This window comes from Musa acuminata, chromosome BXJ2-7 (genome assembly GCF_036884655.1).
Source record: "Musa acuminata AAA Group cultivar baxijiao chromosome BXJ2-7, Cavendish_Baxijiao_AAA, whole genome shotgun sequence".
In the NCBI taxonomy this organism is placed as follows: Eukaryota; Viridiplantae; Streptophyta; class Magnoliopsida; order Zingiberales; family Musaceae; genus Musa; species Musa acuminata.
In genome coordinates, this window is record NC_088344.1 from 10111197 (window position 1) to 10126656 (window position 15460).

The 15460-nt window shown below is 39.7% G+C and overlaps 3 protein-coding genes across 3 annotated transcripts; all 3 read right to left on the minus strand.

Annotated features, from left to right (window-relative positions):
- Positions 1 to 2698: 2698 nt before the first annotated feature.
- Positions 2699 to 9685, minus strand: LOC135617142 (uncharacterized). Its single transcript, XM_065117084.1, has 6 exons — positions 9427 to 9685; positions 9210 to 9346; positions 6548 to 6906; positions 4617 to 4713; positions 4252 to 4539; positions 2699 to 3830 (listed from the first exon to the last, which is right to left on the minus strand). The coding sequence occupies exons 1-6, from the start codon at positions 9575 to 9577 to the stop codon at positions 2823 to 2825; spliced, it is 2040 nt and encodes a 679-aa protein (XP_064973156.1). The 5' UTR covers positions 9578 to 9685; the 3' UTR covers positions 2699 to 2822.
- Positions 9686 to 11100: 1415 nt separating this feature from the next.
- Positions 11101 to 11957, minus strand: LOC135616116 (umecyanin-like). Its single transcript, XM_065115292.1, has 2 exons — positions 11715 to 11957; positions 11101 to 11612 (listed from the first exon to the last, which is right to left on the minus strand). Exons 1-2 carry the CDS (start codon positions 11902 to 11904, stop codon positions 11248 to 11250), a joined length of 555 nt encoding a protein of 184 aa, XP_064971364.1. The 5' UTR covers positions 11905 to 11957; the 3' UTR covers positions 11101 to 11247.
- Positions 11958 to 12683: 726 nt separating this feature from the next.
- Positions 12684 to 14700, minus strand: LOC135617143 (glucan endo-1,3-beta-glucosidase 14-like). Its single transcript, XM_065117085.1, has 2 exons — positions 14347 to 14700; positions 12684 to 13879 (listed from the first exon to the last, which is right to left on the minus strand). The coding sequence occupies exons 1-2, from the start codon at positions 14408 to 14410 to the stop codon at positions 12774 to 12776; spliced, it is 1170 nt and encodes a 389-aa protein (XP_064973157.1). The 5' UTR covers positions 14411 to 14700; the 3' UTR covers positions 12684 to 12773.
- Between the last annotated feature and the right edge of the window lie 760 nt (positions 14701 to 15460).

Consider the following 15460-nt stretch of genomic DNA (forward strand, 5'->3'; position numbering starts at 1 on the left):
CAGCCCCCAGGCCCTCGTCAGAATGCAGAGTAACAAGAAATCTTACCTTGATACACCCATCAAAAAAGATTCTGTTTATGACTTCCACACTTTGATTTCTATACCTTAGAAACCAATAAAGCATCATTGTCTCTGCGGTAAAAATATACCAAATCCCAGCATTCCTATAGATGATTTACCGACTCTATGCATAACATAGATTATCGACCCTTTTACACAAAACAAAATGGCAAAATAGGACAGCACATATCAAATCCTTGAGAGAACATTTTAAATCCATTGAAAGAAATAAAAACAGATTTTTTAATTAAAGACGTGTTGTTTATATTTAGAAGAAATGTCTTTTTAAAGGCCTATAAAGCTTAATATGAAAGAAATATAAAGCTTATTATGCAAGAAAAAGGTTCCATAGAATATTCTAACTAGGAAACTTACCTATCAGAACTCAATCTTAGCTAATAAAATCTTCAAAACACTTAAAGACAGATATAAATAAATATTCAAAATTCAAAAAATCAAAAGATAAATCTTCACGAACTTTGCAACAGAACGCACCAAACCACACCCGTCCACTTAAAGAGCACTCGCTATTGAGTTCAAAGGCTAAACTTGTAATCTTCAACAACGTTTATTTCGAATCACATAAAATTTCATTTTTTTTTCGAAATAATTCTTTGTAGATTCCACTGTATGAAATTTATTTCCCATGGTAAACAAACTTGACACTGTGTTAAAATGGTTTAGAAACAAACATAAAATCTTCAGCTCCCATGAAATTGACAAACTATATCATGTTATAATGAAGATCATCAAATTTGTACATTAGCGGCTCATCTTGAATCCCAGCACGACAAGCAGTCAGTATTTCCATCTCCAATATTGCGTCATCAAGTTCATAAAATTTGACTTCCTCCTATTCTATCTTGATTTGTTGCTTATTACTCTCAGCACAAACAATAGTGGCCAACTCTTTCATTGCTACAAATTCAATAGCAAAAAAGCGACAACAATTTTATCATCCTTGATTTTTTATTAGTCCGCGTGTATGACGGACGCTGGAGATGGGAGCAGCAGCTCATCCACTCCGCAGTCCAACCACCTCCACCACCATCACCGGCGAATGACTACACGGAGGAGAGGAGGAAAATAGCAGAGAAGAAGAAGAGGAGAAAGGAAGCGGGAGACAATGTACCTGTTCTCAGAAATTAGTCGTCGTCGTACGCTTCGAGCTTTGGCAATATCTGGAGATTAGGGATGTATAAAGACTCCTCCCTATACTCGCCGGAGCTCCGTTTGGTCTGTGCGGCAGCCGAGGTCTGCGGCCGTCGGCGCCTCGTCCCGGACGCCGCTATCGCAGAAATTGGAGGGGGATTTGCGAAACCTCCCCGTTTCCCTTCGGGTTGAAGACCCGGTTGAGAGAGGATCCTCTACAACGAGACTTGTCAAATGAAAAGGTGCAATCACATCTCAGCCGTCCAATTATGGCAAACGCGGATATAGAGGCCCCTGCCTCATATTTAACGTATTTCCGCCAGTTTCAGATTTCCACCGTCCGTCTAATTATAATTTAATTAAAATAAGCTTACTATTTATCACCTTATTTTACTATTACTATTGATAACTCCTTTTCTATTGATAATTTTTTAAAAATATAATAAAATTTTATTTTACTATTTACAATCATAATATTATCTATTTTATTTTATTTTCCTTCCCCTATTTAATCCTCACACTATCATTTTGATGCCATGCAATCTTACTCGTCATTTTGTCATGAACTTAGTTAATTTTACATAAGTCGTATAGTATCTTTACGTTTCAAAGAAAAAAAAAGATGAAGATATTTATGTTTATTTATAAAAAGATAATTTAAAATTATATAAAAAAAATTAAGATTATATTATAAATAGTAATAATAAGGGGATACAAATAATAATCTCTTAAATAAAAAATAAAAAGATGCTCTCAAACTTAGAAGTCTTACATTTTCTGGTATTTATGAAATGAGCTCCTATTTCAGATTTTGCATAGAGCGTTTCTCCTTTTACAAATTAAGAGAAATTTTTATTTTATGAATTTTTATTTAAATTAACCCAGATCAAACTAATTATTTTTTGTTTAAACTAAACAAGTGCAAGTCATTAATATACATGTAGCTCTAATGAACTTTTCTAACAAAAGCATTTTTCTGTTAAATTTGACATGCAAATTATTTACATTGTTTCCAGCATCTGATCGATACCCCTACCTTGACAAACCAGGTGAAGAAGGACCAAGGAGCATGCAATCCTAACATGCATAGTTGTGATCAACAATAACTGTTCTCGGCCATAAGAATTGGAGGTTGGATAATGCCACATTAATCAATACCACCTGCATCATCGAAGCTGTTTTTGCCAAAACTTTCATGAAATATCATAAAATGCACCAAAGCAGGTTCTTCAGTTGCTGTTTACGAGGCTGTATTAGCACATTGAGACACCGCCCTAAATCGACAGAAACATCTTGGTAACTTCAGGAAGTTTCAAATTCAATGTTCTCAAAGCAAAAGACCAGCAAGAAGTCATGCAACCAAGTTGCAAAGACTGAAATGCACCTAAAGCAGTTTCAGTGATATCGAAAAAAAATAATTAAAATAGCATGTCGATCATAGCACTTTGGCATCTACTCCTGCTAAATTATGATTAAACGTCTAGCAGAAAAAACAAAGAGTATATTCCACAGAAATCAAGCAAACCTCAGCAGTGGCAGAAATCCCAAAGTAACAACAAAAGATGGAAAATTTTTAGAATGTTGGCGACTGACAAAAGCATTCGGTGAAATTAAGACCGGGATTTCTTCTTTGACTTGCTGGAAGCCTTCGACTGCTCAGAGCTTGTTACCTTTTGGGACCCACTTTTGGATGAGCTAGAAGTATTTTGGCCTGATTTTGAACTTGGGCCATTGACTGAAGTGCTGGTTGCTGGGGCAATGGAGTCATGCTTCTCCCTAACCACAGCTCCCTGAGAACCCCGAATCTGACTTCTCTTATCCTTCCTCTTGGGCCTATAACTTGACCTCTCTCTCTTCGGCAGCCATCTCTCAGGATCTGGTGGAGGCCCTGGATTTGCTGGATCAAATCCTTTCGGGTATCTGGGCTTCCGCTTCCTTTTCTTTGTCTTTGCTTTCTTTACATCCTCGGGAACTTCTACCTTCACTGCATGTGCACCTTCAACATGCCTTGCACCAGGTGTCTTCTCTAGACTCTCCACATTCAGTTGTTTCAAACCAGAAAGTTGCTTCAACTGCTTCTCATATAACTCAGCTTTCTCAAGGTCAGTGTGAGCAGCTGTCGTTACAAGACCCACCAGAGCTTCAATATTGCCATGGCTCTTGACAAGTTTTTCATATAACTGTGAAGCCTCCTCCTCACGTCCATGATTGAGCTTAAAAGCTGCAGCTTTCTGCATGATCAAATCAAGTTTATTTTCTTCGGTCATGGCATTTTTCCACCAGTCAATTGCAGAGTCAAGCACTGCAGCAGCACTACTGAAGTCACCAATGCGCTCTTGCAATGAAACTAGTGTCGCCACAGTTGCAGGCATGTTTTGGATCTCAGGAATCTTCAACAAGGACTCAACAGATATCTGAAAATGACCGGCGGCAGCAGCAATTTGAGCACGAGCAAGGAGGACTGGCCTGGATTTGTCAGGAAACTTATCTGCATAGTGTATAAGTACTTCCTCAGCTTTTGCTGCCTTCTTCTCTCTAATAAGTAAAGCAGCTTGAAGCAGGACAGGTGTTACACTATCTGGGAACATCTCTGGCAGTGCAGAGATGACTTCTTGAGCCTGCAAGGAATCACAACTAAGTTTATTAATAATTCCTTCCACATTTCTCGTTTCATGCAAATACAAGCTCTTTGGTTACAGAGGACGAATATTTCTTCACAAACATCAACCATGAAGCATAATGGGAATAATTATACAACAAGCTGTCACAATGAAATTCAACTTTCAAGGAGTATACCAATTCCTGGACCAGGATTATGAAACTAAATTTACGCTAATGATTCCAAAATTAAAGTTTAACATAAATTTTAGGGGCCTTTGATTTGTGTCTTGCCCTCTCCACGTGAATCAAATGCCCATATCCTACCATAAAATACAAATAAATTTCAAATCATCATGCTTCCAATTGACAATTGAAATGCATGAAAGAAGCATCATCATAGTTCACTTTAAAGAAAGAAAAGAGAAGCTCATAATAAACCTGGTCGAGCCTATTTGCTTGAAGAAGTAAAAGCAAACGGTTGGCATACAAAGATTCTTTTTGCCTCGTGGATAACTTGAAATCTAAACTGTTGGCAAGTTGGAATTGCCTTGCATCAGTGCCTTTTTCTATTAGTCGATCAAGCCTCCTTAGACTATCCGAAACATCCTTCGTACCCCTTAGTGAAATCAGGTTATTTGTCGCCACTGCAAGTGATGAAGCATCAGACAGATTACGGTTTATTATGGACATATAAGCTTCTATTGCTTCTTCAGTTTGTCCCTGTAACTGGAAGAGAAGGAAAAAGCAACCTTAAAAGCCAAATTACACTATGGAGGTTTACAAAATCCATAATTGCTATTCACCTGATGCACATATGCAAGCTGGACAGCAATTGGAGCTAGTTCAGTTTCTATCTCATCATCAGCATAGTCCTCCTCCATTAGCATTTCCTGACCAATTCTGGAACAAGAATTAATGTTAACCTCCATAAAGATGCACTTTAACAGGTTCAAAAGAATATCCAAGTCCAATTACAGAATATACAACAAAACATCATCGAACATTTATTTCTGTATAAACTCCACATAAAATGCAAAAAACCATGCTACTACATCGATAATTTATACAAGAAGATGCATGTGTTAATTAGGATATAACTGAGACACTAATCAATGCATTGAGACTCCTTTGGATGGCGTCAGGCCAAAAATATATACAGAAAGTGACAAACTAATTTCATGAAACTGAAAAGACAATGCATATCAATTATGAGAAAATAACTATTTTAATTATATAAACTAGTACAAGGGTACAAATATGATGAAAATATTAACCATCTTAGCTGCTACAATTTGGTTCAAGTGACTAGCAAGCCACAACTTTTAAAAATGTTGGTGGCATGGATTATGTATGAAACATAACAACAAAAAGAAGGAAATCTTGCAAACTACAAGATTGGCGCAGTAGATCAAGACCCAAGTCACTATAAGATAAGCCATGAGCAGCATCTTTGTAAACATTTAATACAGATCATATATCAGTATTGTCATTATCATTTATTGGATGCAGAGAAATGTTCCTTGCCTACTTTTAGACTTTTAGTTTAAGCTACTCTAGAATATTTAAGGTTAATACATAAAACTAAGAAAAAAGCTAGACAATCCTTGAATATTTATTTAATAATTACATCAAGTTTAGCTGTAAGACTGAGCTAGTGAGTAAGACTATCTTCAGGAACACATTTTGATCATTTATGAAGGACCTGAGATCCATTTACACATTAAGCAATTTGACATTACTCACAATTCATTTCTTATGCCCTTTTACAAATTCATCATGTTTATGATCTAATCATCTCTTTCCATCTCGTAAGAAACTTAGTAGGTTTATTCCCTTTTTGCATGGCGTAAACCTGCAACCTATAAGGTCCATTACTCTAGAACCAATTAAACTTAAAGATGTAATTTAAGGCACCAATTTTTACCTATATGGCTCATTAATCATTCAACATCAAATCAGTCTCAACCAATACTGGTGAGAAACAAGAATACCATATTGAAATCAATATGGTATTTTTCCAACTAAGACCAACATTTTAAATTTCAATGTCACTAAGACAGTGACATAAATGGCAAAGAGAGGTGAAGAAATAAGAGACAACAAACCGTAACTCTACAGATAAGTAAGCGAACAGAAAGCATATATTTAGGAAGAGAAGACAAAGTATGATACCATAGTCATTAGTTCCCAAAACATGCACATGCATATAAAATTAGCATTCAAAATTCAAGGCATGAGTTCCCAAAAGATTTGAAATTCTATAAATCAATCAAAGCTACAGAAAATGAAGTTGTTCAAATCTGCAAAACATCATAAGAAAAGGAATCCTAGAACCAGAGAGTTGCTTTCCGCAAATAGAAGTTGGCTGATGTCATGAAGTTCACGATACATGCAACTCCATGCCAGATGCTAATGAAAATTCCACCTAAAGCTAGTTCTACATGACAAATACCAATTACGTGGGGCCATTAATTAACATACTCATCTTATCCCACTTAAGAAAATTTTCCCACAGAAAAAACTTATCTCTAAATATCAGCTGTTCCAACAGAATTGCTTGAACCATAAACATTTTAATCTTCAAAACGATACAGCGATTAGTTAAAATAGAGTAATTATAGTCGAGCAACAAGAAGAATATGTATAAGACATGCATTAAATTGTTACAATTAAGAGATCCATTTGACACTTTAAAAATCCCCTTAAATGGATATTACTTTCCAGAATCACACACCTTCGAGCTGAAAGTAATTGTTGCTCAGCCTCTGCATATTTTTTCTTTTCAATCAAGGAGCAAGCATAGTTGTATGCAAGTTCAAAGTTACTAGTAGCTTTGACTTTAAGTGCATCCATAGTTTCCTGAACTTCAGCAGACCTTCCAGCTGCAATTAGAGCAGCAATGATGTTTGTCTTTAGATCCAAGGAGTCAATCTTGAATCTTTGAATTTTCTCATAGCTTTCCATGCAAGCATCCATTTTTCCTAGACGATAAAGAATTTGAGATTCCAACTGGAGGATCATAGAATTTCTTTCTTGACCATCCAATACCTTCAGTGCTTCATGTAGTTTGTTTTGTCTGTATAAGCAATATGCCTGATTAAAAGGAAACAGAGTAAGACTTGGGAAAACAGTGTCTTAAAAATGTTGAAGTAAGCTGTCAGATCATTCAGCGAGTACTGTGAAGTTCAATTTTGTGCTAGGCTATAATAAGTGAACTTTTCTGTATCATTACGAATATACCAAGCAGAATTATATATATAATTTTCCTATCGGTAAATTATTTAATAGCCCCTGAGTTACAGACAGATATCAAGCTGATCCTTAAACTTCCAACTTGTTGCATTTAGTACCAGAAGGTTCAAACCATGATTCAATATCTCAATATCGTCAAAGGAGAGAGAGGGAGAAAAGAGGGATGGAGAAAGACGAGGAGGAGGAGGAGGAGGAGGAGGAGGAGGAGATGAAGCAGAAAGAGAAGGAAACGAGAAGAAGGAAGAGAAGAGAGGAAGCTAAGGAGCAAAGAGCCCTGCTGTTGATAGGAAAAACAGCTATCACCCAAGTGCTTAGTCTTAGTCAGACCAATAATTACGGATCAGTACATACCAGTCCGACTAGATTTTTTTAACTATAGCTAAAAATTATCAAAAAGATTGTAATCAAGTTGTTGTATGATTACATAAAAACGATACAATATTTAAGTGTAAGTCAACATTTCCAAAAGGCAGGATCGTTCCTAAAAGGGCTTAACTACTTATGTATGAGAAATAGATAATAAAACAGAATTTTAGGAGGAGAGAGAATAAAGGAGGTGGCAACCGTTCACCTATTTCTCCATCCTACTTTTGATCTACATTGGCTATGGTATTGTGCCTGAAGAACAAATCTCTTGCATCTACCTTCTGTTGGAAATCATAATGATGGCATTTTGGCATCTCAAGTTATACACGGGAATCTAACAAATTGCATGGAATTTTCTATATCAGACAAAGGCAATGGCATCTAGATGCATCTGAAGAAATGGAGAACTGAACTCTTCCATTTGTATCTTTTTTCAAGTCGGGGAGATCATGCCCATATTGTCAGTATTTAACAGTCAAATCTGATAGATCCATATCTAAAACAAGAAGTCATATTCTGGTTGTAGCTTTGTTTAGTTCAGCGTAGATTATATTTTTCTATTTTTGGGAATTTTATATTTATTTTGTCCACATTTTATGTATTAATTTTTTAGAACACGTTCATTTGTTGGATGAGTCATATCTTTTTGGTACTTTTGAGTTTTATCTCTTACACACTTGAAAGGATGACAAGAATTCGATCTTATCTTTAGAGTCCCAATACAGTTTTGAGTATTGGAAAGAAACAATCAAGTCCTTATACACAGTACTAGCAGGAGCTAAATTGTTTTAGCTAATGTATAACAAATGTGTAGCATATGAGATTTTGGTGGAAAATCCAATGTTTCTTTAAACTGGGCACCCTTAGTTTTTCATTTTTTTTCCCAACATTGGTCTACTTTCAAAACTTGTCTTTTGCATTATCAATCAATTTGAAACTCTATTAATATTTGGTTGTTGCATTAATTTGCCATCTTGGATTTGTGATGAACTCAACATCATGTCAGAAAACAGGTCTGGGCTACAATGCTTCTCCATGCTGCACCAAACTTTGTAATCACTTGGTTACAACAACTTTAATTGTTGTAAGATAAAGGGAGAAGAAAGGGAAATGATTACCAGTCAATATAGACCCATATATCTCAGCAAACATCCGATTGGCACATGGACTGGTGTCACTGGTCCAATCCTGTATTGACTTTACCGCCTGATATGCTTACCTTACCGGTGTTCCAGGTAAGACCTAGCCGATAAGCATAGTATTGTGTGCCAAAATCGGTTTGTTATAGGAAAATGACACAGAAGCATCAAAGTATGGATCCAGTGTGGCAAAATGCCCATTCGTCTTGGACCACTAGTACATCCAACGTGACTACATTGGTCGAGATGAAGGAATAATTTGATTAAAGTAACATTTGAACAATGAATTTCTTGATATGACTAAATACATTAAGATGCCCGTCGAAATACAAGCTTTCATTGCACAATTGGAGGTCTAAAACGCCCTAAAGTTGCAGTAGAAAGCCCAAAGAGGCGGACCTCAACAGGCAGGCATCTATGAGCCATCCATTACTTTCTACAACAGAGACTTAATAATTGATATGTCGACGGATACAGTAAAAAATTATTACTTTCTTCGAACGATTTTAAAATCCAGATTCCACCTAGCCTTGCTCGCATCTAAGCCAAATTATCACCCTCATGTAGTTTCTCAAATTATGATATTGTTAATTAGGTTGGGGAAATGAAGCGAGAGTATCATATGAATCAAGAACAAACCTCGTAAAATCTGAGATGTATAGGCAGATGGCGAGAAGCCTGGATGGTGGAGAGAGCCTTATCGATCGCATCGGACTTGATCAAGGCCACGACCTTGCACCGGAGGGCGTCCTCATCCCCGGGCGCGATCGCGAGAACTGCAGCGAGCGAGAAAACAGCACATAAGACGCCAAAATTCGCACTAATCGAGAGAAGGACGGATGAGATCGAGTGGGACCTTGATCCGCGACCCTGGCGGCCAGCTCGTACTCGGAGTTTTGGGCATGGCGATGGAGCGCAGCGAAGAGGTCCTCGAGGGGGACGTACTGGGCGGCGGGAGGTGTCGGAGAAGGCGAGGGCTTGGGGTTCACCTTGGCCTTGGGCGCCATGGAAGCGGCGCCGGCGCGGCGCTACGTTCGCAGGTACGAATTAGGGCCAGATGGGGGCTCGGTAACCGTGTTGGGTCATCAAATGGTCATCGGAGTCTGCTATCCATGACGTTAGGACCCGCATCCGATCAACTGTGGTGTCGCTTCGATCGGTCCGTCCATCCATCCAATCAGCCCGCCCCGAAACCCTTCGATGGTGGTGTGTGAATGCATAAACGCCGCACATGAACTCGAGCCGCTTATATTTAATGGCGTTCGATAAAAACTGGTCGCAAAATGATCGCTTATATTTGATGTATAGAATAGATTACATTTATTATATACTAAATGATATTACAATTATATGTGGTGAATCCAAATTCGACATGTGACGACCTACTAATTAGACGAGTCACATTAGCACGATATTTATAAGGTATATATTTTTTTATTAATATACTTAATATTGTACGAACGATGATGATTACAAAAGGAATACTATAAAATAAGAACATTTAGAAATCTCAATTTACTATCTCAATCTCAATGATATCCTGTTTTTGTTGGATTGTGATGATTGTTTTTTTATTTAATTCAAAACTTAGTTATGTCTCTCTGTACGAATTAATTATCACTACAAGTGGTATAGTGTGTTAGGTTGTATGGACTCGATCTTCTACGGGTTAATATTCTTTGTTCCAAGAAAAATGATAAGGTTGACACGTTCATATTGATTGATATGTTATTGTACTGATATGTTAAGATCCTACCGTCAATATATTAGTCGTACTTAGCTGATAACCTAACTTAACATAATCGATACGTCCATATCATATGGTCAATGACTTAATCTCTTGAGGTAGACATATTTAGGTCATATGATCACAACATAAAAGTCATATGGTAAATCACGTGATCCATATAATTGTCACCTCAATATCACATAGTCAAATTTGGGGCCACGTGAGGGTGACATGTCAACAATCAATGAATTCCATATGGTAGGCATATTAGCTCATTGTAGTTCCATATTCTCCTGTTAGTTGATTATCTTTGTCATTTGATCTATGTCATATGTTAAATTGTGAGGTAATGACATCGAGTATCCATTCTAAAAGTGCTCCATAATTACATCACAATATATCTTATAAAAACTCGAAGTCCATCTAATTTCTTCGATCGTTCTATTAGTTTAAGCAACGAAGAGATATTAGTGTTTTAATATAGTTTTATAAGACCTGAACGACTATCAAAGAAGTTCGACTTGAGATAACTCGGAAAAGAAACTAAGTTGGATCCAAATTAATTTTTAGATAATAAAAAATTAACTTAACATTCAGTCTCTATGTAAAAGATTATTTTTTTTTCACCCAAAATAATTATATTAATTTATCGGTCTAGAAAATAGGAAGGTCAATCATTTTGCTGGTGATCTCTCAATAGAATGGTGATTTGTTTTCGTTATCAACCTATACAAGCTCAGATTATACTCGTAATATCTCCCACCGACGGAAGCAGACAAACATGAAAGGCATTCAGTCAGCTGAACGAAGATAAATCGGAATTTTATTGCAAAACCACACAATAAATCGGAATTTTATTGCAAAACCACACAATAAATCGTCTCGACGATAATCATAACGACACTAATAATGATAAGAAAGCAAAAACAAAAAAAGAAAAGAAGTTATTTAACGCAAGAAGGCGACGGAGATGAGAAGCAATAAGGCCACCGTAGCCTTGACACCGGACGGAAGCAAAGATGCTGCTGAATCGGGACTGGGTGTCACCGATGAGGTGGGACCATTGCTACCGGCCGAAGTGGGAGGAGGGCTGGTGGTGGAAGGCGATGAAGCGACGGTGATGGATAACTTCTGGCCCGCATCACAGTGTCCCGTGAAGCCACAGATATAGTAATGCTCCCCTGCACTGGTGATGGTAACAGTGGCGGGGCCGGTTGTTATGGTGGATCCGATGGGATTGGTTGTGGAGCAGGATTCGTAATCTGATTTCGCCACTTCCAGTACGTCGTGGGTGCCGGTCGTGAAGTCGAACACTGAATTTGTCAAGGCAATCGATTAGGACGGGAACAAAGAACACGTAATAAGACTATAAAGAATTCGATTAACCTCTACCGATCAGCAAAACAAAGCGTTACCTAAACTGTCGCCGACGGCAAACGTCTGCGAGGCGGCCCAGTCGGGGTAAAAGGTGGCGTTGGGAGGTATCCTCCATCCAGAACTGCCCCCAACGGTATGGCTGGTGGCAGCAGCCACCGCCAAGCATTGGAGAAGGCCAGTTGCCATCAGAACAAGCCCAACCGCAGAAACTGCTTGTGCCCCAGCCATGTTTCTGTATCTCTGTTATGCTCTCTCTTCCCGGCTGAGGATGGTGGGAGATCCATCAGAGGCCCTCTCGATTTATAGTCGAAGGAGGCCGCCTGCGACGCAGTCCACACGCCCAAAAAATGGCGTTGCCGTCCCAAACCTAACTACGCTGCCAACGTACGGTTTCCTTCCTCTGACAAAGGCTTCCCGGCGGGCTATGACTTGCTCGCCCGCGTGACATGAAACGTGGAGGCTCAACTTCTTTTCCCACTTCATTTTCTTTCTAGAAAAGCGACAGACACGTATAAACAGGTTTACTTTCCACGTATCGGATGAATCCTTCAACCCAAAAGGGTCGGTGTCCGCCGGCCGCCGCTGCTTAGTCAATCACCCCAAGTCACATCGGGGGCGTACGTGTCACGCGGAAGAGAGATTTGGTCAAACACCACCGCAAGAAGACAGACTTGGTGTCCGAGAAGCCTCTTCCTACGTACGACTGGGCATCTCTTTCGAACCAAAGCCGAACATTTTTTGGCATTATATTCTTTTTCGTCATGGTTTGGACCAACTTCGATGGTCCACCTTCTTCAGATGAAGAACAACTATTACGTAATGTATAACGTCCCGTGGTAGCCGTGAAATTAATGAACGGAACAATTGAAGAACAGGCTTCAGCTGAACCATCGAATCATGTAATTAATTAAGCCTGTGAGGTCGCCGACGATGAAAGCTCATGTTACGACATTTCTAGCAATCTCGTTCCTACTTGTATACAACTAAACAGTAGTGGAGGAGCACGATTCTCGGTAATGGGAAATTACATATATTCTTCTTAATTTCCATGTACAGTTTTGGATCGTGATTGCAATATTTCATTACAGTCGGGATTTCTAGTTTCCGAAAAGCGGAATGTAGAATAATAATAATAATAGCAATACATCCCAGAAAACCATTGCATTCAGGGATAAGAGGGATGGAGATGCGGATGAAGGCTTGAGGCCTGTGAGGCCGATATCGTATGAGATGCTGCCGTCCGCCTTGAATAGCCCGAAGTGCCTCTCGGAGGTCGGTCCAGGCTTTAAATTCTCATTGAACAACGAAAACACGTAAGCCTGTACCATAATCTTGGGCCTCAGCGGTGTCCCTTTCTTCTTGAAAAGTCGCTTACGAAGATTATAATTATAAGTCCTTGCATTGTGGAGGGTAGCTCCGGCTTCGTTTTCGTCTCCGGCAGAAGCCCAACCTGTCTCTGAAACCCGAACCGCCATCTTACCGTAGCCGGCAGCTTCCAGGGCAGCATAAGCTGCGTCTATTGTAGCATCAAACATGTTGTCATAGTGCAGATCGGTCTTGGCGTCGTGAATTCCAGCATTGGACAGGAAAAGAGCGTAGTTGATGTCGATGTGCTCAGGTTCATTTTTATAAGACAAAAATGGATACGCATTGATGTAGAAGGGGCTACCGATCTGTGAGAAGAAATCCAAGATGGGCTTCATGAGAACGAGGACGTCTTCCTTGAAAGTGCAGGAGGAGGGCGGGAAGGAATTAGCAAACACCGCCTCCGAATGCGGCGTCGACACCTCGATCTCGTGTGACAATTGAAGCCTATCCAGAGCATTGTACACGTTCTTTATGGCACCAAAAAGGACCTGTGACAGTTCCGGATCCGCGCCCAACACTTCGTTCCCAACCGCAATCCCTCGGATGCGTGTCCCGGGCAGAAATGGCTGCACCTTTTCCTTGACCCAGCTCATGGCACGGTCTTCATATACACTGATGTCTCTCAGGTACTCGTTAGGGATCGCTACGGTCAGTTCAATCCCAGATCCTTTAAACGCCTTGATAACGCTTTGGTCTGAATCAAAAATCCTCACATTCTTGATCCTTGCTGCTTTTAGAAGCGTGACGACACTTTCAGGTGGAGGAAGGTTGTCGGCGATCCTGCCGTAGTTTATCCCATAGGTTCCGGTGAATGCATCTACCTTCTTCAGCAGGCCTTTATAGAAGAAACAAAGCAAAACATGGTTACTCGTACGAAAACAGCATTTTGAGCACCAAAAGAGGATAATTTAAAGAACTATGAACCAGTATCAAAACAATCGAATCCGGAATTGCAATGATGATGCCAAAGGATGTGATCGAAGCAAGCGGCGTAAACAATTGAGTTAAACTGACAAGGGTGGTGGCAGCAAACCAACAGTTCTGAGATGAATTCACGGCAGCTTAAAATCAAATTAGAAGCAATGTGTGTTCCACGCAGAAAGATAAGGATGTCGGAAGACCAGATGGAAGGAGAAGAGCAGAAGACAAGAACAGGAATCCGAGATTCCATCAAAAGGGCAAAGAAGAGAGAAAGGGGTGGATACCAAAGGCAGAAGAATTCAACAACTTCAAAAAGGGGCGAACCGAAGAGTCGATCGATCTGGAGTTGCGAGAGAATGGCAAGTAGGACCAAAAGCGTACCATGACGAGGAAGGAGGAAGAAGAAGAGGCAGCAGAAGAAGAGTGGCAGTCGAGAATTGCTCATCTTTCCTTTCTTCGCTAGGGGCAGGGAAGGACTCGGTGGGCACACCAGAACGAGGACGAAGACGAGGAGGGAGACGGCGATGAGAACTACAGCAGGCGCATCCGAGGAGATGCCATGTGTAACAACAGTGGGAAGAGGGTGCTTGCTTTGTCCGGGGGAATGCCATCGGTCAGATTCTTGGACTCCCTCCGAATTGGAGACGCCACCACAATACCTCCGGCGGAAGGAAAGCAAAGAACCAAAAGATGGGTGAGTGGGGGGGGGGAGAGGGAGAAGGAGAAGGTGGAAGAGAGATCGTGGGGGAAGCAAGCTGTACTACCCACCCAAGGAATCAGTTCCTTCGGACTGAAATCATCACATAAACCCATGGCCACGCAGTCTAATCACCTGTCAGCATCTTGGAGACATCCATCTGCAATCAGCAAGCTGCTTTCAACGACACATTCTAATCACCTGTCAACAATTGAAACCATATTAGGGACAGACACAAATATATTAACCATAAAAAGAAGAAAAGCCGATGAATCAGCCTCTTCTCCACTCATGGATTGTGAACCAAACAATTTGTACACTAGTGTGGAAAAGAGTAAACAACTTGATCATAGCATTGTGAAGAAAACAAATTTACAACTAAGAATAAAGCTTTTCCTAGAATACAAGCAAATTGATGACCACTTAGCCTGTTGATACAGATATTGTCTAGATTACAAAACCAAATCACACACCGGTACAGGCACATATAAACATCAGTGAATTTGTTTATGCTGCATGAGAAAAGAAGCTTTTCAGTCATTTTGCTAGTCACACGAATCGGATAAAAGGATCATTGAAAATTCATTTTCTGAACCATGGTCCCTTCTTCTTTCTAGCACCATTTCTCCCATCCCATGCGCTGCCCCAGAAGAACAATGACATCCAGAAAAACACAGCAAAGAAGATTCGCAGCCTATCCTGGATCCTTGACAGCGTTGCTTGTATGCCTGTCCAAGATCGATGTCAAAATGTATTAATGAGCAAATGCCCGTCTTGCATCACTCCTAGAACATGGAA

Coding starts and splice junctions, on each gene's coding strand:
- LOC135617142 (XM_065117084.1), bottom strand. CDS start 9,577: ATGGCGCCCAAGGCCAAGGTGAACCCCAAGCCCTCGCCTTCTCCGACA. Junction 4,714..6,547: donor CAATTACTTTCAGCTCGAAG/GTGTGTGATTCT, acceptor TTCTTGTTCCAG/AATTGGTCAGGAAATGCTAA. Junction 4,540..4,616: donor AGCTTGCATATGTGCATCAG/GTGAATAGCAAT, acceptor CTTCTCTTCCAG/TTACAGGGACAAACTGAAGA.
- LOC135616116 (XM_065115292.1), bottom strand. CDS start 11,904: ATGGCTGGGGCACAAGCAGTTTCTGCGGTTGGGCTTGTTCTGATGGCA. Junction 11,613..11,714: donor TGCCGTCGGCGACAGTTTAG/GTAACGCTTTGT, acceptor TGACAAATTCAG/TGTTCGACTTCACGACCGGC.
- LOC135617143 (XM_065117085.1), bottom strand. CDS start 14,410: ATGAGCAATTCTCGACTGCCACTCTTCTTCTGCTGCCTCTTCTTCTTC. Junction 13,880..14,346: donor CTTCCTCCTTCCTCGTCATG/GTACGCTTTTGG, acceptor TCTTCTATAAAG/GCCTGCTGAAGAAGGTAGAT.